Source organism: Carassius auratus, chromosome 2 (genome assembly GCF_003368295.1).
Source record: "Carassius auratus strain Wakin chromosome 2, ASM336829v1, whole genome shotgun sequence".
Taxonomy (NCBI): Eukaryota; Metazoa; Chordata; class Actinopteri; order Cypriniformes; family Cyprinidae; genus Carassius; species Carassius auratus.
The window spans coordinates 6,125,669-6,146,645 of NC_039244.1; the positions used below are offsets into that span (position 1 = coordinate 6,125,669).

At 39.2% G+C, this 20,977-nt stretch overlaps 1 protein-coding gene across 3 annotated transcripts; it reads left to right on the forward strand.

Moving 5' to 3' along the window:
* Positions 1–809: 809 nt before the first annotated feature.
* Positions 810–19,885, forward strand: LOC113114151 (enhancer of polycomb homolog 1-like). 3 transcript variants are annotated; one of them, XM_026280957.1, is made up of 16 exons: positions 810–973; positions 1,805–1,883; positions 7,947–8,106; positions 8,523–8,668; positions 10,228–10,263; positions 13,439–13,645; positions 13,729–13,877; positions 14,191–14,335; positions 14,513–14,671; positions 14,754–14,843; positions 14,932–15,080; positions 16,001–16,365; positions 16,622–16,743; positions 17,306–17,438; positions 17,539–17,878; positions 18,608–19,885. In XM_026280957.1, exons 3-16 carry the CDS (start codon positions 8,007–8,009, stop codon positions 18,678–18,680), a joined length of 2,214 nt encoding a protein of 737 aa, XP_026136742.1. In that variant the 5' UTR covers positions 810–973; positions 1,805–1,883; positions 7,947–8,006; the 3' UTR covers positions 18,681–19,885. The 3 variants fall into 3 exon arrangements, with proteins under 3 accessions (XP_026136742.1, XP_026136725.1, XP_026136734.1); XM_026280940.1 differs by lacking the exons at positions 810–973; positions 1,805–1,883 and adding an exon at positions 5,667–6,143; XM_026280949.1 differs by lacking the exons at positions 810–973; positions 1,805–1,883; positions 10,228–10,263 and adding an exon at positions 5,669–6,143.
* The last annotated feature ends 1,092 nt before the right edge of the window (positions 19,886–20,977 follow it).

Genomic DNA, 20,977 nt, shown 5'->3' on the forward strand with positions numbered 1-20,977 from the left:
TCAAAGTATAAATCTGCTGAAATTACATTTTGTTTGGATGATAACTACACACTCACGAAAAAATGTACCTTTTCTAAACCAATGGTAGCAACACCTTTATCCCTAATTTACTCCTAAAGGGTGCATAGAAGTACATTAAAGGTACATATTATCACCTAAAATCTAGATATTAGTTCCCAAATAGTACATATTTGTTGCTTTTGAAAATGTACTGCCTGAGCGACAGACATTGTACCTTTTTTTGGAGTGTAACTAAGTTTATCAATCACACTAAAGGCTTTTTTTCAGTTTCTTTTGAGCTTGTTTTCCCTGTTACCACAGTATTTGTAGTTGTATTCAATACCGAAATCGGTTCAAATTGAACAATGGAACAAGACAATAGAAGGGGTTAAGTGTATTTTTGCAACAATTAGTTCTGCCACAGCATCTCTTCATGCTGCTGCTATTAGATCATATGCCTGAAGCTTCCCACAGGTGATTGGTGCCTCTCACTGACCAATCAGGCGGTGTCTCGCTGCCATCGCAAAGTTATTAACCCTGTGGCAGTCTCAGACTGTCCCCATGGTCTGCTTACAGCACAATCTGACGCAAGTAACTTCTTTATTTACCCGCTCAATCTTTTAACTGGGTTGCGTTGTCTTCATTTAACCGAGGAGATTCTCTAATCGCTGTGTCGAACGGAAGGCAAAAGGCGAGAGAGAGAGAGAGAGAGAGAGAGAGAGAGAGAGAGAGAGAGAGAGAGAGAGAGAGAGAGAGAGAGAGAGAGAGAGAGAGAGAGAGAGAGAGAGAGAGAGAGAGAGAGAGTGAGTGAGTGAGTGAGTGAGGGCGCGCGCGCGGGAGAGACAGTATGTCTGACGACTGTGCCGTTTGTTTGCCAAACACCACCTAGATGCGTTACACAGTTACGCCGTCTAAACCACTGAAATGTGGCAAATTCAGGACAGCCCCGCGGAGATCAATGGATCTAGAGCTGGTAAGTCCCGACTATCTGCCTGTTTCCCGTTTTTAAAGTGGATTGATCGATTAATGTTTTGATAACATAAAGGTTTGCTGAATGAGCGAGTCCAACTGTGAACTTGGCAGGCGAGCGTCAGCATATTCCCAACATCATTATGCCACATCAGTCCGGAAAATAAACTCAAAATATCTTCCTAAATAAGCTCTGCCTCGATAATGACACACTTTGATAAAATGTCGAAATTGTGTGATCCCTCGCGAGCTGTTTGGGGTTAAACAAAGCCGAAGGTGCACTTTCGCGCAGGTTAAATATCTGCAGAAGGCTTTGACTGCGGATGACCGCATCATCTCCGCACATTAACTGCGAGTCTACGTGTCAGCCTCTTTAAGAGCTTGCCACGACTCGTTTATTGTCCTGTCAGAGAGATATATATATATATATAGCGTTATATGTTTTTTTTCTTCCCCGTAGTTAGCCAAAACAGGAGCAGCTTTATATGCTCTTCCGCTTCGAGAGCTTCATGAGCGTCCGTTGTTCTTTACTGAGAATCCGGATCGCAGTTACATAATTGTGAACGGTCAAACGGATTTGTGCAAAGCGAGCGAAAATGCGTTATTGTTCAGTGTTTTAACATGGTGGCGCTATTGCAGATCTGTCTTTTATGAATTCAACGTAGGAAACAACAGGCAGCAATGATGCACCTCTTTGTTGGTACAAGAAAGCTGTGTGCATTTGCACTTATGTCATAATTTGGCTGTTGTCCTAGAGATATGCCAGCACCTTCACCCTTGAGGTCAAGAGAGTGGTCATGGTCAGTGTTCATGTTTATGTTCATGTGTGTGACAGGGATGGACGGTGACGGACGGATCGTTACCCCTCTGGAGGGTCTGACGGGCACAGGGGTGTGGGTCTTCTGGGAGCAGAGGTAAACCCACACTTGCACTAGATCATATCTTGGGTGCTTTATCTTAGACAATGCATATAAGAAAATACGCCCTTAAACACATGCGATTACATCATATGTTCTTAATGCATTTTTTTTATTTATTTTTTGCACACTTAAATCTGAATTTTTTTTTGTGCTTAATGTATTGTGGTTTTATGATGTAAGTGCACTGATGTATGAAAGAGAAAGTATAGATGACTGCTTTAGCAGACAGAAGGGGAATGGTGAATGTTTTTGCAGTGAAACGTGATCTTGTGGACATCTCATTACCGCCATGAGGCACTTGTCTCTTTGGTTCTAGTGTTTGAGATTGTGCTGTGACATCATTAAGATAAAGCTGGGGAGAAATCTCCTTTTAAAGGGAAATTTTGGCTTTGTCATCTTTGACCAAGCTTGATTCAAGCTGCAATGCTTCCCTAATGTTACTGTGATAACGGCATCTGTGCTATTGTGCCTCACAGGGCCATAGTGCTACAAACTTAAACATACATATGCCTAACCTATTGATAGAAGTAATTTAACATTTATGCAGCTGTCAAATCATTGTTGGAACTTATTAAAGGAATATTGCTAGTTAAAGGTCCCATGATGTGGATCATTTTCCTTTTTTTGTAATGTTTTTTTTTTATGTTTCCTGAGATATACTCATATTGTTAGTAAGATTTTTACATTAACAATTTAGGAATAAAAGGCATGTTTATCCTGATTTTATCTCTCTGGCTTGAATGCTCTGATTGAAGGGGCGTGTCTGCTGTGAGACTCGTAAACGATTGTGATTGGCTGACATCTTTGCATTCGAAATGCATATTACACGTGGAACCCCTCTCAAAAACTTTTACTACGTTTTTTTTTTCTATTACAGCTGTTGAGATTAATGAATCGTGGAAGTGTTGATTTATAGTATTATTTCGTTCTTTTCCCATCACATGAAGCATTGAGTAGACATTAGGGATACACGATCATGATTATTCATGGCTGATACCGAGTTTTTACAAGCAAACTGGCAGATTTTTTTATTATTATTATTATTTTTTATTTATTTATTTTTTAATCTTTAAGAAACAAACAAGAAAGAAGGAAAGTATGCATAAACAAGATGTCTGTTTGGTTTTTAATCGGCCAAACTGGCTATTGAAAACAATATCCTTAACCATCTGAAATTAACGGCAGTACATGCACAGTAAGTAGCCTACATTCAATACAAACATAGATGGTACAGACATCAGCATTTAGCTTTTGTTTTTGAATTGGGTCGAAACTACATAGAACTGCCCTTGTGTTAAAAGATTAACTGTAACCATGTGAAATGAAAGGCAATAACTGCATAGTTCTACAGTCCAAACAACACAATCAACACACATTCAATAAGATGTTTTTTATTAAAAATAAGTATGTTATATAAATACATCATTCCAAAATGTTAAACAATGTTGGTGCGAATAAAACAAAGATGCAAAGTGTTTCATTCATCCAATAAAAAAAAAAATTAGGGTAATGATTCACATTTTTTTTAACTTGAGCCAATGAAAAATAAATAACTATTGTCTCAAGTTAAAAATATAGATGTGAATCATTACCCTAATTTTTTTTTTATTGGATGAATGAAACACTTTGCATCTTTGTTTTATTCGCACCAACATTGTTTAACATTTTGGAATGATGCACTTTTATAAACGCTAAACGCGAGAAGTTGAGCTGAACATCCCTTCACAGGGCACGGACAGGTACAGATAGGCTCATGCAGCTTCAGTGAGCAGGAAAGGCTCTTATTTGAGCGCCAGTACAACAACGGCTGTTCACTTCTTGCTATCTGTGCTTCAGATGTGTAGCTCTGCAATTCCAGTGCTGAACGGCTGCCCTTGTCCTGTGCACAGATTTCGAAATACTTCACACACATGACATAGTGAATGATTACAATGTAGTCTGTGCACGCAGGCTAAAAAAAAAAAGGCCAAAAAACGGCCGATTGCTGATCGCGTATTTTAAGCAAAAACCATCCAGTTCAGGTTTATGGCCGATCAACCGGTGCATCCCTAGTAGACAAGAGTCTGTTTATCGCGTGAATGCAGTGATCTCGTCATTATTGCAACACATTTTCTCTCACAAAATGCTTTCACCACAACTAAAAGCAAACACAACATTGACATGAATACAGTAAGAGCTTCGATGTGTAGCATAACAGCATCATTCATTATAACGGCAGTTTGGGCAAGTGAGCAGATATACTCGCGATGTGTGACCGCTCCGAACAAAATAAAGGGAGAGTTCTTTGATCGCTCTCTGTAGTTAATCACAATATAAATTACAGATTTGTTTCATGCTACTAAGAGAAACGACGTGAAGTTGATTGTTTAATCACTGGCTGGATTCACTGATGCATAAACCGTATTAAAACGATTTAGAAAAAGTCTGTGTGAACTTGAATAATTTAGCTACACATCAGAAATCACTGATCACAGATCAGGCATTAATGAACACTGTTACTCGCGATTTCTAGCTGTGCTGTCGAATCCATATCCACATTGCAGCTGAATGTAAAAAAAAGGGGAATACATTTTCTCAAAATTCTCGAGGAGGGCAAAGCAGAGAAAGGGGAGGTAACCTTTCCTCTTATGACGACATACGGGGAAGATTCCAAAATGACCCAGGGCTTGGTTTACACCTATCGACATTTCTAGCAACTGGGGGACCATAGATAGGCTAGGGAAACTCATATTAAAGTAAAAAATCCTCATAAAGTGAAATTTTCTTGCCATGGGACCTTTAAATAGGTTACACTGAAGTGAAATGACTTTAGATCAGTAACACAAATTAGACGTTCACCTAGAAAAGTAATCTCACTTCAGAAGGATGATTGAATAACTTGATAGTTTGGATATCAAATGTGATATTACTTAAAATTAGAGGTGGGCATAGATTAATTTTTTTAATCTAGATTAATCTCACTGTGATCTTGAAATTAATCTAGATTAAAATGGCTCATTCGAATTCTGCCAAAGGCATTCGGAATATGTGTGTTACCCAAATAAAATTGACAAACAGTAAGTCTTTGAGAAGACTAGTGTTTTGAGACGCCTTTCTCTGCGCGAGCGTGAACACCACAACACCGTGGTGTTGAATTGGGCTCTTTCACATCTTTTTGTTTGTTCAAACTGCGATTTGCATTTGTTTGTTCAGGAGCAGGAGGAACTTCGAGGTGAACTTCGCAGAAGAGAGCTCGGTTCAGTGTTACTGTCCATCAGCAAAATACTCTTGGATGCTGACACGGCATTAAAAAATATACTATACATTTTACAATATGTTTTCATTTAATAGGTTTTCACTGCAATTTCCAAAAAAAAAAATATATATATATATATTTTTTTTTTTACTGGGTGATGGATATACATATTTTAAAAGCAGTCCTTCAAGCATTTTGCAAATTGGAAATTAGTTATATTTAATTTCGATGTTACTGTTCAAATGTTACATTGATTTGAAACTTATGCATATTTCTATAAGAAATTAATTTGACAGGAAAAGCAGCTCATCTGTCATTGGGTCATCTGCTTTTGCCTTGTGCTGTGAAGGATTTAGCAGAAAAGCACTTGGAAAGCCAAATAGTAACGTTGATTATTTAAGAACGAGCGTCTTTGTCGTCATTCTTCCCATATCGGTTATATTGTATACCTTTGGTGAAAAGACCATGGAAAAGACTCGTGTTTTTGAAGAGGCGCGCTCTGCTGAAGGTATGGGAGTGGTTTTCACGCGCGCATGCGTCGTAAACCCATGTGGGAATGGCTGATCTGGGATCGGGGGGTTGGGCCGCTGAACACGAGCGGACCGTTAAAGTGTGTTTTTAATGTCCGCCATGTTGGCCATGGCGCACTGAGCCTGGAATCAGGGACCGGAGCGCGCTGGAGACACACACCGAGAGAGAGCGACCCACACCCGGCCTTGCGCTTCCGCTCGCCCCGCCACCTCCACCGAGCGACCCGTGCACTGCTGGACACCGAACCGGCATCATCCATGAGAACTTTAATCGGACCAGTAGGGAACATTAGGGGATCGGATACATTTATGCTGCATCTCGAATTATAAAGAAAAATGAGTAAACTGTCGTTTCGGGCGCGAGCGCTGGACGCTTCCAAGCCTCTCCCCGTCTTCCGTTGCGAGGACCTGCCCGACCTGCACGAATATGCGTCTATTAACCGGGCAGTGCCACAGATGCCCACAGGGATGGAGAAAGAGGAGGAATCGGTACGTTTTATTGCTTAGAGTCATGTATTTTGAAGACAATTTCAGTTTTATTGTCAGAGGCGCGTCCCTTGCTTCTCTGCGCCAGTGTACACAAAATGGCCGCCATTTCTCCTGCAGAAAAGCGTCAAATATGTCGCGACCGTCCGAGACGGACGAGGTTTAGTATTTTGGGCCCAAACGTTAGAGGTTTTACTCTACTAATATAATCTCGGATGTAATTATTACGCAGTATTTTTGTCTCTAGACGGTTTACGGAGTACAAAGGAGTCACGTGACCACGGGTAACGCCACCATTTTGTTGATTATCTTGTGGCTCCGTGTGGGTGCAGTACAGCGGGCTGACATGAGGGGGCGCCCTCTGCTCCCTCACATATACAGCGATCACCAATTAACACTCAGAAAAACAATCTGTGTGCAGTGTTCTCATATTTGAATGGTCCAAAATCTCATTTTTTTTATTTTTTTAAAATAGCCTTAAGGTTCACTGAGAATAGATGTCATGTCAATTGAAGCATTAGTTTATTTATTTTTAATCGGATGTTTATCTAATAAAGGTACTAAATGAAAAGCATTACATTTATGTGCCTTGTGAATGGCATTAGAGAATGCATATCTGAATTGACAGAGGAAGCCTATCTGGCCCTACCAGTCTGTTTGGGTGTATGCAGTGATGCGTTTGACCGGTGCAGGGGCGCACGAGGCCTTGTTTGTTTTCTCAACACTGACAACCGGAGCTCTTGACAGCTGCCTGCATTTCATCTGTACATCCACATCATTCAAGCAAACATTGTGCACATATCTCATGAAATACAGTCTTCTGGGTGTTTTTGTGTTTTGTTTTTTTGCAGCTACTAAGGTTGTCTTATAGTTGAGATCCATTCAAATTAAATTATTGATTTTTTTTTTTCCTGTGTATTTCTGTATCTGTTTTTCCTTTGTGATTTGAATGCATAAACACAAATCTGTGTTTTAAACTAAATTGTGCTTGTTTCACATATCTGTGATTGTAAAGCATTTCTAAAATGAGTCGGAGTGAATGCAGCTCTGATAATGTGTGCAGATGTGCGAGGGTAAATGCAGTAAACATGTCTGTCTAGAAGCGTTGGTGTGAAAATACTTTCAGCTTTCTGGGACAGGTGTGGAGCAATACTCTCTCTGGTGTTTGTGTGTGAGACGCTGGAGTAAAGATGCCCCCGTCCCACTCTAAAGAGTCTTATGACATGCTAATAACGTGGTCTCTGGGGGTCGGAGTGACCACGGCCTGTCAAATGATGCTTTGGTGGGGTTTTTATACTTCAGGGACCAACATTAGTGTTGATCTGTGGATTTTTAATGCTGGATGATAATAAGTCTGTGATGAGGCTTTCATTACAGTTCACATCATTATAACAATCCATGTTTTATGTACATTACCCCATGTTTACATGCAGTAAAATAGAGGTCAGTGTCTGCCGTCTGGGATTGTTTTAGGAGCACGTGTAATTGTTTGTGCCAGTGTTTTGGTTGGGTTTGCATCCGACCGATCCGGTTCTGCTGTGTCAGGAGTTTGCTTGTTGTCAGCTAGGCTTCAGTCGCAGAAGTCATTTAGTACAGTCTGTATCGGTTTTGACGTTTTTAGAAGTAGGAGCTTATTTATTGTGCTGACAATGAACTGTGATGTTTGACAGTTTGCATATTAAAGCGTCTTCCCCCTTTTAGACTGCTACTTCTCACATCCACCCAAAGCCCACACAAACTAGCACTCGATTCGTTATAATTGAACTTAATCTGTGTGTGTGTGTGTGTGTGTGTGTGTGTGTGTAGGAACACCATCTCCAGCGGGCCATCTCTGCTCAGCAGGTGTACGGGGAGAAGAGGGACAACATGGTGATTCCCGTCCCAGAGGCTGAGAGCAACATCGCTTACTATGAGTCCCTCTATCCGGGGGACTTCAGGATGCCCAAACAGCTCATTCACATACAGCGTGAGTCATTCTGCCTTCATCCAGATCATGCATCTCATTCAGATTGAGGACTTGAGGTGTCCTTCATGCCTTTTACAATTGACATTACTGAGCTGTGACTGGTATACAGATACATTTGAATGGTTGTTAATGGAGAAAGATGCTATTTACAAGTCTAACATCCTAAACCATGTTGATGGGTCAGACAAACAGATAGCCCCAAACTCATGTAATTGGTGTCAGTGTTGCAATGTCCGCTCAAACCAATTTGGTGTTGCAATAGTCACAGAAATCGCGTGTTGCACCTATAATGACTCTACATGGTTTGTAGCCTGCTGTGAAACTTGGTTTATCGTGGTTTTGGTTCACAGCGAAACAGTTCTAACGGTTTTTGTTTTGTTTTTTTGTGCTCCCCACACTGGTCTTTTGACGTACAGCATTCAGTCTTGACACAGAACAGCCGGATTATGACCTGGACTCTGAGGACGAGACATTTGTAAATAAACTGAAGAAGAAGATGGATGTGGGAGCCCTGCAGTTTGAAGAGATGATCGACCGGCTGGAGAAAGGCAGCGGACAGCAGGTACCAGAGACGGGCACGATTGGGAATAGTCAGAAGAATTGGATTTTAAACATGGTTGAGCTTGGTTTTTTTTAATGGTTGTTGTGCTGATCTGTACTGGTAAGGTGGATTTTAGAGATGCACCGGTTGCAATTTTCGTGGCTAATTCCGAATATTTTTATTTTATTTTTTTTGCCAGTGTGACCTCCCGATACCGATTTTTGCTGATTTCGATTTTCGTTCTAAGAACTATAATTGACATGCATATACAAACAAAAACTTTTTTTTTTAATGCAAAAAATTATTTTAACTGAGCTTTCACATCAAATTTCAATTAATTTAGCTAGAATAAGACGCTGTGCAGTTGCTACGATTCAGCTTAAATCAACAAACTTTCTTTCCACTGCAGGGGAAACATCAGCTGCAGCTGAAGTGGTGTTAGATGCCTTTACAAAGACTGTTTAATGAAGCTGAGAGGTGCCATAAATGAATTTGCACTGCAAAATTGTAGATTAATAAGTAGTTTTAAGTTTAATGTTTTAAGTACTTTTTTTTGCATAAAAATAAGAAATGTTGGGGAAAATGCAATGATACTTTTAAATATGAAACCAAACCACCAGTAGGTGGTGACACATGGCTGTTTTAATGAGTGAGTCATTTATTCAGACGATTCATTCAAATCTTAATGAATGGTTCTCTGAATCATTGACACACTCGATTCGGTCTGAAACTTGGATTCATTTAGTAACAAAACAGTTACTAAATGACCTGTGTAGCTCGGATACAACAGTTCTGCTCCGGCTTTAATTGGAATGATTTTCGTCAGTGAAATTGAACAAAAGCAGTCGATATTGTGTTTTAAAATGTAAGCCACTTCTAACTTGTTTATTGAGCTACTTCTGTATAAAATCAGCGTCACATTGCAGTCATGCTGATATTCAGGAAAACATCTTGGTTGTGTCATGTTGCTTATCTATATAATACAAATATATATTTTTTCTAACACCGACAGTATGCATGTGCTGTTGCGCTCATTTGTTTTGATTTCTGCACATGACACACACACACACACACACACAGGCTATGTGAGCCATATCTGGCATGACATAAATCCATCATCAGTCTCCGTTTACACTGAATGCAGTAAAATCATTCTTCTGCTAAAAATCTTGTTGGCCAAGTTTCAGTGCTTCTCTAGTTATTTTTGCCAATTGATTACATTTTTTTAATCAGGCTTCTTTTCCTGTCAGGCAAGTAAAATGATCTCTCTTGGCCCAGACAAGCATTAATCGAGCTGGTGATTCCCCCATGGTTTACTTTGAACCTACACATATTATAAATTGCGAACTCTGTGTTTTCTTCACTCACAGTGAAGAACTTGCATGTCGATGATATATTTGCATGCAGATGTGAGCATAGCTGTGATGTCACAACGGTCCCAGGCCAGTCGATCGGTGCATCTCTAGTGGATTTTATTTAATGATTGCTCTGTAAAAACAATAATAGAGTATAAATAGCAGGTAGCTTTATATATATTCAAAAAATTCATTTTTACATTTGCACGTTTGTTCATTTGACAGATGGTTTTATCCAAAGCAACTTGCATTGCATTGAAGGTATACGTTTTATCAGTCTATGCATTCCCTTGAAGTTGAACCCGTGACCGTGGCTTTGCTAGTGCTATGCTTTGCAGTTTAGACTTGAAGACTGCTTTGACTTGATAACATTCTCAGATAAGGGTGTAGCAGTAACATGTTTTGCTTGGTACTAAGTATATTAAATAAGTATATGTTTAAATGAATGAAGAGTTTCCTAGCCTGCACTGGTGTGTTTCTGTTCTGTTCTGCAGCTGGTTTATGGATAAATTTATAGCTATGTAGCGTTTAAGATTAGTCATAGACTGATGTATGGACCAGGACAACTGATGAGCAGTTATTAATCCTTTCTGATCTGTTGTCAGCCTCATGAATGTTTATTCAAATAGAGCGAGAGGGGGTGACCTGTGACTCTTTTTGTTTGAACTGAATCATGACTCATGACCATTGCTGTCACCACCACATTCTGCCTTGAACTACTGTTCAAAAGTTTGGGTTCAGTTATACGTTTAAAGTCCTTTACCAAGGACACGGTAGTAATTTAAAATTATTTTAACGAATTTTAGTATTTTAACAATATTATAATGTAATTATAGTTATGGCATTGCTTATTTTTCAGCGTAATTACACTACTCTTGAGTTTCATATGATCCTTCGGGTCTTTCTTTTTTTTTTAATCTTTTTATTTTTATTTTTATCAGTGCTGAAAACAGTGCAGCTTAATATTTTTATGGAAACTGTAATGCATGCGTTTTTAGATTTTTCATTGGTGTTTTTTTTTCTTATGAAAGCTATATTCACCAAAAGTTTTTACTGTCATTTTTGATCAATTTAATTTTCCCTTGCTAAATGAAAGTTTTCAACAAAATCTTACTGACTCCAAACTATTGAACATTTATGTTAATCAAGCTGACTAACATAATTGATTTGACATGCTTTGACATGACCTGAATGTTATATTAGCATCTACCAGTGTTAATTTCGTTGACTAAATATTTTCGTCATTATTTTCGTCACGAATATATTTTTGCCGACGAAAACGAAACGAAAACTAAAATAGAAGGCACTGATGGAGACTAAAACTATGACTAAATTGATTGACATTATCGTCAACGAATAAAGGACGAGACGAAAATAGACTGTGACGAAAATCAAATCAGCAGACGGGAGAGATGCGAGGAATGAGCAAAAGAACCGGCAAAACAGAACAGACTGCATGAGAGAAGAGAACCAATCAGAGCCTGACTTATTGAGACGTGAAGCGAAGGTTTTCAGTTTTTATGAGCTCCCGGGAAGTCGGCATTCGAAGAGGTGATAGGGACTTTAAGCAACAGCCTCTGGTGGAACGGCAACGCCATTCTGGCATTGTATTGCGCCTGCGCGAATTTAACTGCTACTTTGTGACGTTCTAATTTAACGGTCTACTACGGGAGAACAGCTGATTTGCCAGAGTCGCTACAACGTGAGAGGTTAGGTAAATAAATGTTATGTTTTTAGACTTATTTACATCATACAATATTAAAAACTCCTCTTCTGACAAAAGATTGTCATTTAACGCCAAAAGCAATCCTTCTCTTGCTTTTTTAAATTATATATTTTTTTGGATCTCAATAAATGAATTAATGCTGCGTTGCGCTGTTCTGTTTTACCGTTGCTTAGTGACTTTTACGTTCTTGGCTACAGCGGTGTGACGGCAAACTTCCGGTCGCTGTAGCCGTTCCATTCGCAGCTGTTGCTTAAAGTCCCTACTGTCTAAAAGAGCGATAAAATGTCCACAGCTCACTTCACGTTTGACGACGAACAAAACAAAACAAAGTGTAAAGCACGCAGAGCGCTCGTTCGTGGCAAGAACACAACCAATTTGAAAAGACATTTACAGACGAGCCACCCGGACATTTTCTCAAATGTAATTTCACAACGATGTTCTTTTGTTTATTGAGCTAAGCAAAATTGGAATAGTGCAGTGCGTAGATGTTGTAGCATTAAATATTACGAACTGAAAAGTACTGTAAATAGCCCCTTCTTCAAATTAGATGCGAGCACAATACTAATACGTAATATCATGATAAATACATTTGATTAATACTAATGTTTAGTATATTTTATAATGTTCTACTTGTTGACAATATCACAAATATTTCTATATTAGTCATGTGAAACATGAATGTTCACATCCTATCATTATACATACAAATCTAGCAATATTGTAGTATTTAAAACATACAATATTGCTAGACAAATGAATACCTTATAAAATCTTGTTACTTTTTTTATCCACCCAACTTATTAAATATTTACTTTAAATGTATGCACTTATTGTTCAGCTCAGCTGTAAGCTTTAAGGTCCTGGACCTAACGTTATTTTTCTTTTATTGATGGTCAATTGGCAGCTAGTTATTGTTTACATTATCATGACAGTGTTTGTTGCTGCATAAAAGCTTTTGAATCAAAATAAAGACACAGTTGTGTTGAAATAAAGTTGAATTTGTGTTTTATATATTTTGGTTAAGTTTGTTTCCTATACCAGCTGTAAAAAATTGTCTAGTAAATCTGTTATTGATTTTAGTCTTATTTTAGTCGACTAAAATACCAAGCAATTTTAGTCGACTAAAATACCAAGCAATTTTAGTCGACTAAAATACCAAGCAATTTTAGTCGACTAAAATACCAAGCAATTTTAGTCGACTAAAATACCAAGCAATTTTAGTCGACTAAAATACCAAGCAATTTTAGTCGACTAAAATACCAAGCAATTTTAGTCGACTAAAATACCAAGCAATTTTAGTCGACTAAAATACCAAGCAATTTTAGTCGACTAAAATAAGACTAAAATTAAAACAAATCAGATGACTAAAACTTGACTAAAACTAAAAAGAATTATAGTCAAAAGACTAAGACTAAAACTAAATTAAAATTTTGTGTCAAAATTAACACTGGCATCTACGCCAACAACATTTATTGTATGCAGTGCACACTTTTGATATTGAATGATTTGTGAATGGTTGTCAGTGGTTTTATTCTCATAGTTGTGTTGTGAACTTCAGTTATAACAATTTTTAATAATCACAAAAAGTGTTAAAAATGTCTGTTTATCATAGTTGAGGAGAGGCTAGTAAAACTGCCAGCAGGACAGGTGAAAATGTGACCAGGTCTGTTAGGCTGTTATCTTAATTTTTTTTTTCTCTCTTTCTCTTAGCCGGTGTCTCTGCAGGAGGCCAAACTCTTGTTGAAGGAGGATGATGAGCTGATAAAGGAAGTGTTTGAGTACTGGAGCAGGAAGAGGAAAGCATGTCAGAGCGGTTCTCTCATTCCTGTGGTCAAACAGGAGAAGCGTGACGGCTCCAGCACCAGTGACCCATACGTGGCCTTCAGGCGCAGGACGGAGAAGATGCAGACCCGGAAGGTAAGAGGGCACCACTCAGCTACGAATTGGCTCCGCTTATGTAATGACAAGAGAAATAAACTGCACGTTATCTTTATGCACAGAATCGTAAGAATGATGAAGCTTCTTATGAGAAGATGCTGAAGCTGCGCAGAGACCTGAGCCGAGCCGTCACCATCCTAGAGATGATCAAGAGACGAGAGAAGAGCAAACGAGAGCTGCTGCACCTCACACTGGAGATCGTAGAGAAGAGGTACGGGTGAACATCACGCATTTTGTCATAGGAGTTCCCATCTAATTGGCTTTTACTTTCTCAGATGTCCAGACCTGGTAAAGTCATGGATATTTCGGAAATTCCCATTTTCAGCAATTCAGTTGTAGCAGTGCCTAAAATGCTTTAGTGCACCTAAAAAATAAAAACAAGATTTAATTATTTTAATAGTTATAGAAACCTGGGAAAATGTATGGAAATTGATTTGTTGTGGGTTGTTTGGCACAGGAGTGTGTATCGTTTAAGCTCATTGGGGGGTGTGTGTGTGTGTGTGTGTGTGTGTGTGTGTGTGTAGGAACAGCATGGCTGATTTCGGAGGAGAGGTGATGGCTGAGGTTCTGGCTCAGAGAGCTCTGGAGAAACCAGTCATCCCTCTGATCCCAATCACCAACAGCAACCAGTACAGACACACAGAGCATGACCGGGACTACAAGATCAAGGTACACACACTCCTATCATCGTTTGTCTGGCCAAAACATACAAGTACACAGGTGCTGTGTTTTATATTAGAATATTGTTTCATTTAATTAGTATTTTTGTGCATTCCTGGTTTTGTTCACATGCGCAAAAAAAATGAATACGCCTCATGTTGGTTTGTTTCTTGTGTTTGTCTGTAGATGGATAAACCAGATGTTGTGCGGCAGAAACGGAAGTATGAGAAGAAGGCCAAGCCATCGCCGTTGGCAGGCTCGTCCCATTCTGGCCCGGCAGTCTTCAACACTAAAGACCTCAATCAGTATGACTTTCCCAGCTCAGACGATGAGCCCTACTCACAGGTACACATGTTCAGTAACCGAGACGTTCATGGGAATCATATTCTGCTTTCTCTCGTCTTCACACTCTCTGTTGTTTCCTCAGATGCTCTCTGGCTCTTCAGAGGTTGAGGAGGAGAACGATCCGGATGGTGTGTTTGGGTTCAGGAGGAGAACAGGCTGTCAATATCATGCTGTACGTTGTGAAGCATCCTGATATGCATGAGTTAGAGTGAGTCAAGGCTGGATGTTATTAGTAATGATTCTGTATGGTTTTGTCAAAGGCGCGTTCGGGACCCGTTGGCGGTTGGCCCTGGTCGGACCCTGTCGAGGGCGGGCTAGCAGATGTGCGATATCGCTATTCTCTCACCACGCTCACAGTGCCACGGCGGTGTCTGGGGTTAGCACGCCGACGAGTGGGCAGAGGGGGCAGGTGAGTCAGGAACTGCTGTTAATTTGGGTTTTTTCTGCAAATGTTTTTTGATATGCCAGTAATTGTGGTTTTATTCAGTAAATTTGAATTTTTGTTTGCGGACTTTGCACAGCAAGTAATGTGATTTCAGTATATTTGCAATTAACTGTGCATATTGAAATTGGTAACTTAACAAGTTTTATTTTCTGCGGGGAAAAAAGTCCTCCAATTAAGATATTAAATTGCTTTGACCATAATTACATATTTTATAATTAGTTGGGAAATGCAAGTAAATTCGATTTGTTTTCATGAAATAGGCAAGGCAAGTTTATTTATATAGCACATTTCGTACTCCATGGTAATTCAAAGTGCTTTACATAAAATAAAGTAAAATAATCATGAAAAAAATTATAAGCAATTTGAAAACTTTTAAAATGATTAAAACATTTAAAAACAAATATGCAATTTGATTAGTTTTTTTTTATTTATTTTTTTAGCAAATGTATTTGTAGTACTTTTTACAATTAAAATTATATGCTTCAATTCATTTGATCTTGGCAAATACATTGATTTTAATTTAGACAATTTGCTGTGCAAATACAAATTCATTTCAGTTAATTTTGTGAATAATTTTACATAATGGCAGTTATCAATTTGTATTACTATTATTAAAGAGATTTAATTGCGAAAGCGAAATTCTTCAGCAAATACTATGCAGTTATTTGTGATAAAAAATGTTGTTTAATTATTGGCATATCACATGATTCATTCAGTGTCATATACTATTATGCATTTGGCAGACGCTTTTATCCAAAGTGACCTGCTGTGCATTCAGGCTATACAATTTTTTTTTTACCTGTATGTAAGCATTTCTGAAATATTTAACCCATGTTATTAACTCACTGTGCAACATAATTTTCTGAATTCTCTCACATTTGTAGGGTTTTATTGGACCGAGCCTACTCTGAATGCGATACTGTGTATCATGGGCTGGACCCAGATTCCCCCACATTCCCATCGTTGTCTCCCACCCAGCAGCCCAGCACGGATACCTCACACACCAGCACAGATACCTCTGGCCCCTCCTCCACCTCACCAGACCTCACACAAATCCTGCTCAATATCAAAGCCTGTCGCTGGAGGCATTTCAAGCCTCGGACGGCACCGCCAGACGACCCCGACAATCCTGAGCACTGGTCTGCCCGGAGACCCCGCCGCGGCTTCCTCATCCGCCCCATCAGCACGCTCCAGACACAGAGAGGCCCCGGCTCCTCCACCAAACCACGCGTCCCTCCTCCCACACCGGGTGAGTCCACTGATGCCAAATACTTACTGAGTCTAGCTCACTCTAAATGTATATTTTGTCTAGTTTTAATAAGTTGCTTTCAAAGGTGTTTGTAAACCACATCTGAGTCGGAAACCATTTACAAGACTTTTCTATTCCAGAGTACCCCTATGAAAATGTACGCATTTTTTGTTGGTCTAATGTGATGTTTGCAAATCTTGAAATGAGCAGTTAACATGAACCCTCTTTGTGATGTCCTATCCCTGTGCTCCTGCAGCGGTCACCACGGAGCAGTACCAGCAACACCAGGAGCAGCTGGCACTGATGCAGAAACAGCAGCTTGAACAGGTTCAGCTCCAGCAGCAGGCCGGCAGCGCAGCCATCACTAACAACCCCCAGGTGAGCCTTCTGGGTCCATTAAACCTGGAAACTTTACTAGTGCCTCGCTTCGTCATGTTGCTGTGTGTCTTGAGTAAGAATTGATGTTGATGTGCTTTCTAATTTCAATTGAAAGATTTGTTCTCATTGTTAGTAATACATGGGATAATGTTTTAAGGCTTATTTTGGTTATTAATCATGAGCATACAGTCTATCTTCATTGTCTGAGGACACATTGTTTTGGATTACTAATGCAATGGCAAAGACATTTAAGTCTTGTTCCCAAAATACTTTTGCTGTTTAAGGACCCTTAAATCTCATGTTAATCTTGAGTACCTATAGAGTAGTACTGCTTCCTTCATATATCCACAAAGATTATAAAAGCAGTAACAAGGTCAAGGTGTGGTGGCACACCAATGACAAAACCCATAATGTAGCACAACCTCTGTTGATCAAATAAAATATCCTTTAATATGCTGTTTTCAAGGAGAATGAAGTCTGTACAACTGAACCGATTTCCTTTTACTGATCTGCTGTTACAGTTGTATAATATCCTGATGTGTTTTTTTGTTTTCGATCTCAGAGTTTGGTGTCAAAGACGATAGATGCTGCCAGTGCTCAGTTTGCTGCCTCTGCACTAATGACTCCTGACCAGCTGATGGCGCTCAAGAGCAAAGAGGAGGGAGTTGGCGTCAATGGAGTCGTCTCAGCCTCAGGTTGGTCTTTTCAAACTACATGCTTTCACTATTACTAATAGTTCTGTATCGCCATACAGTGAATTCTGTTCTGATGAGTTTTCATCGTTTGACTCCTCAGGTGTCTATAAGAGCTTACATCACACGAGCTCTGCAGTGTCCTCCATCCTTCCTTCTGCCGCCCCTACCTCCACCTCTTCCCCCTCCCCTGCTGCCACCACCACTAACAATGGAACCTCCTCGGCCAATCATCACGTCGGCACGTCTGGCCCCGCCCCTGGTCAAGCGCTGATGGGCGGGGCCGTGAGAGTGAGCGTCCCTTCACCAGCAGGGACCTTGAGTGTGCGCCAGCTGCAGCGTCAGCTCACTGTTCCCGCCTCTGCCCTGAAACTCGCTGCCAACGCCAACAGACCCATCCCAAAAGTCACCCCAGGGTCAACTACCCTCGACATGGGGCCCAGGTGAGTACCAGTGTGCCGTCAAATGAATATTCCTGGTTAAACAGAAATTAAAAGTACCACGTGTCATTTACAAGAGAGAAGTATTAAAGAGAAAGTTCACCCCAAAATGAAAATGTACTCATTTACTCACCCTCCACTTGTTAATTTCTTCTGCTGAACATACACAAAAAAATATTTTTTCCATAGTTTGGAAGTCCTTGGCTTCCGAGAGCAGTCTGATAACTTAAAACACAAACATAAACACAAACACAAATTATTGTATTGGTGTATATTTAATATTATAGGTCAACCAAAATGCAGATTCTTCAGATTTTTATTTGATTGTCATATTATACTCACTTGAAGTTAATCTTCATAATTAAACAGTTGGCAAGTGTAACCTTTAGCAAATCAAAATATCAATTATTAATATTTTCAAACCTTTGCAGTTTCACTTGGAAAAACTAAGTTACTTTTTGTTTTGTTTTTTCGGAATTTTTTTTTTCTTCTAAGTCTATATGTTGGCTATGAGGTATAGCATGATCTTAATCCTGATTGCAAAATGGATTGTATTGCATTAGAAGAATAAAAATGATTCCAAACACTTTCATGTTCACTCTGTAAGCTCTAGTACTATCGTTTGTTTCTTCAGTAGCTGTTTTTATTCTTCAGTGGTGATTTGTCAGACTGAAGTAAGCGTTTGAATTCGAGGTCTCCTAATAAGCTGATTTCATTGAATTTGTCTTGTAGGGAAAATCACGATCAAGAGAAGCCTCCATTGAACAGTTTGACAGACAACACTGTCGCCATGGAGGTCACGTAGCCCCGCCCCCTCAAGCGTTCTCAATCGGGGCGTCTCCTTTAGGTGCTATGCATCGTAGCGACGCTGTTTCCGTGGCAGCCGTTGGGACTTAATTGCAATGCTCATCTTTTTTGTTTTCGTCTTTTTCCAAAATTTTGTTACTGTTAAGATCTCAACATCTGTAAATTATGAAAAATGGAAAATATTCTATGTACATACATATTTGTAATACCACCCCCCTTGTATATAACATTACTTGAATACAGAAATTGTTCATTTGTGATGTTTTGCACTTGGGAAAAAAAAATCCGGAAAAAAAAAAACCCTGCGATTTTCGTAGTGTGCGTGTGTGTTGGAGATTGTGAATGTTCAAGTGTTTGTGAGACTGTATCTGAATGTATGTCACATGCATGGTGGAAAACCTGCTGTTTTATCTATTTATTGTGAGGTGTTTACAGGTTTCTTTGTTTTCCCCCCTTTAAATTCTAAAAAAAATCTTTTTTTATATATACACTGTAACCTCCTGGGTTTCTGTGCAGTGTGTGTAAGCGTGTGCGTGTGCGTGTGTGTGGCTAATGCAGTTGTATGTGAACATCTCTTGTTGGAAAAAAAGCAGCAGGGGTTCATCTGTCTATGTCTCTCTCTCGTGGCTGCTCCCACTCAAGCACTATTTTATTTTATTTTTTTTGTTTGTTTAAATCAATGCTGCTTTTGTATGATTTCTGAGTCTTTTTTCTGGAATCAGAGAACCTTTTTCACTTGGGGTTTGTGAAACTTAAGTGGGATTATTTTTTTATTACCTCTGTTTTTGATGACTGATTGTACGTCCCCTGTGTTATGGAGCGAGTCTGTTATTTGTGCGTAACATTAGTTCATAAGGGAGAGGACTACAGTGACATCTCAGTATGTTTCTTTATCATCATCATTCCACTTTATATGAAAACAAGGAAAACGAACAAAAAAGGGACATTGTGTTTCCTGTAAGACTTCATGATGGCACCCGTGCTGTGGGGCCAGCATGAGCTCTCTTCTGTGAAGAGGATGGTACCTCACAAGGCTACTCGTAGTTGTTGTTTGTATGTACCACAATCTGAATGCCCGTTCCAATGGCATCATCTATCTTTGAGGTGTTTTTTTTAGTCCCACCTGGAAGAATGAATAATTAAAAGAAAAAACGTATATGACAAATGTTTAATAAACCCAGGGCATTAAGTGTTTGACCAGCACAACTCTTTCTGTGTCATTTGTTTGGGATTTGTGGAGGGGGATGCCTGAAGACATTGGCACGTTAGAACAAGTATTTGTAGTGATGAGATGATTTTAATCATTTCTAGCAGTGAATGAAGGGATATCATGTCGATCACAAGTGCAGTATGGAGTACCTCAAGGCTCAGTACCAGGGCTGCTACTCGTCACGCTTTATATGTTACCCTTGGGAGATATCATCAGGAAACATGTTCACTTTCACTCTTATGCTGATGATACTCCCCTCTATATTTCTTCACGGCCCGATGAAACACACCAATTTGAAAACTAATGGAATGCATAGTCAATATGCAAAACTGGATGAGGAAGAGGAGTTAATTATAGGACCTAAAAACTCTGCATGTATTAGAACACTGTCTAAGACTTGATGGCTGCTCTGTCAGTTCTTCTTCATCAGTTAGGAACCTAGGTGTGCTATTTGATTGCAATCTTTCCTTAGCCACGTTTCTAGCATTTGTAAAACTGCATTTTTCCATCTCAAAAATATATCTAAATTACGGCCTATGCTCTCAATGTCAACGGCAGAAATGTTAATCCATGCATTTATGACCTCAAGGTTTAGATTATTGTATTGCTTTATTGGGTGGTTGTTCTGCACGCTTAGTAAACAAACTACAGCTAGTCCAAAATGCAGCAGCAAGAGTTCTTACTAGAACCAGGAATTATGACCATATTAGCCCGGTCCTGTCAACATGAGATAAATGTGAGATATTCTTTAGAAAATGTTGCCAAGTTATTCTCCCATTATTACACTTCTTTTTTTCATTATGGTTTGCCCAAAGAACACTTTAATATGCAAACCAGATGCAATGTAAAGAATACCAATTTAATGACATTTTACACACATATTCCATAGAGTACAGTAGTATATCAAATCATTGTTATATCTTACATAGTTGAGAATCATCTTTGTACAAAGTTTGGCTAAAAATAACCTGAAAAAAAAAAATTGGTAAATGAAAAATGTAAACGTTGTTTTTGCCTATACATATCTTTTCATATCTATTTTTTAAAAGCTTAATCCTGGCATCCTCTACAAAGGACATAGAATA

Bases quoted from the DNA above. Each gene is read 5' to 3' on its own strand.
- LOC113114151 (XM_026280940.1), top strand. From the start codon at position 5,991: ATGAGTAAACTGTCGTTTCGGGCGCGAGCGCTGGACGCTTCCAAGCCT. The intron at 14,844-14,931 runs GTACGTTGTGAA...GTTTTGTCAAAG, and splicing joins CAGGCTGTCAATATCATGCT to GCGCGTTCGGGACCCGTTGG. The intron at 17,439-17,538 runs GTTGGTCTTTTC...TTGACTCCTCAG, and splicing joins TGGAGTCGTCTCAGCCTCAG to GTGTCTATAAGAGCTTACAT.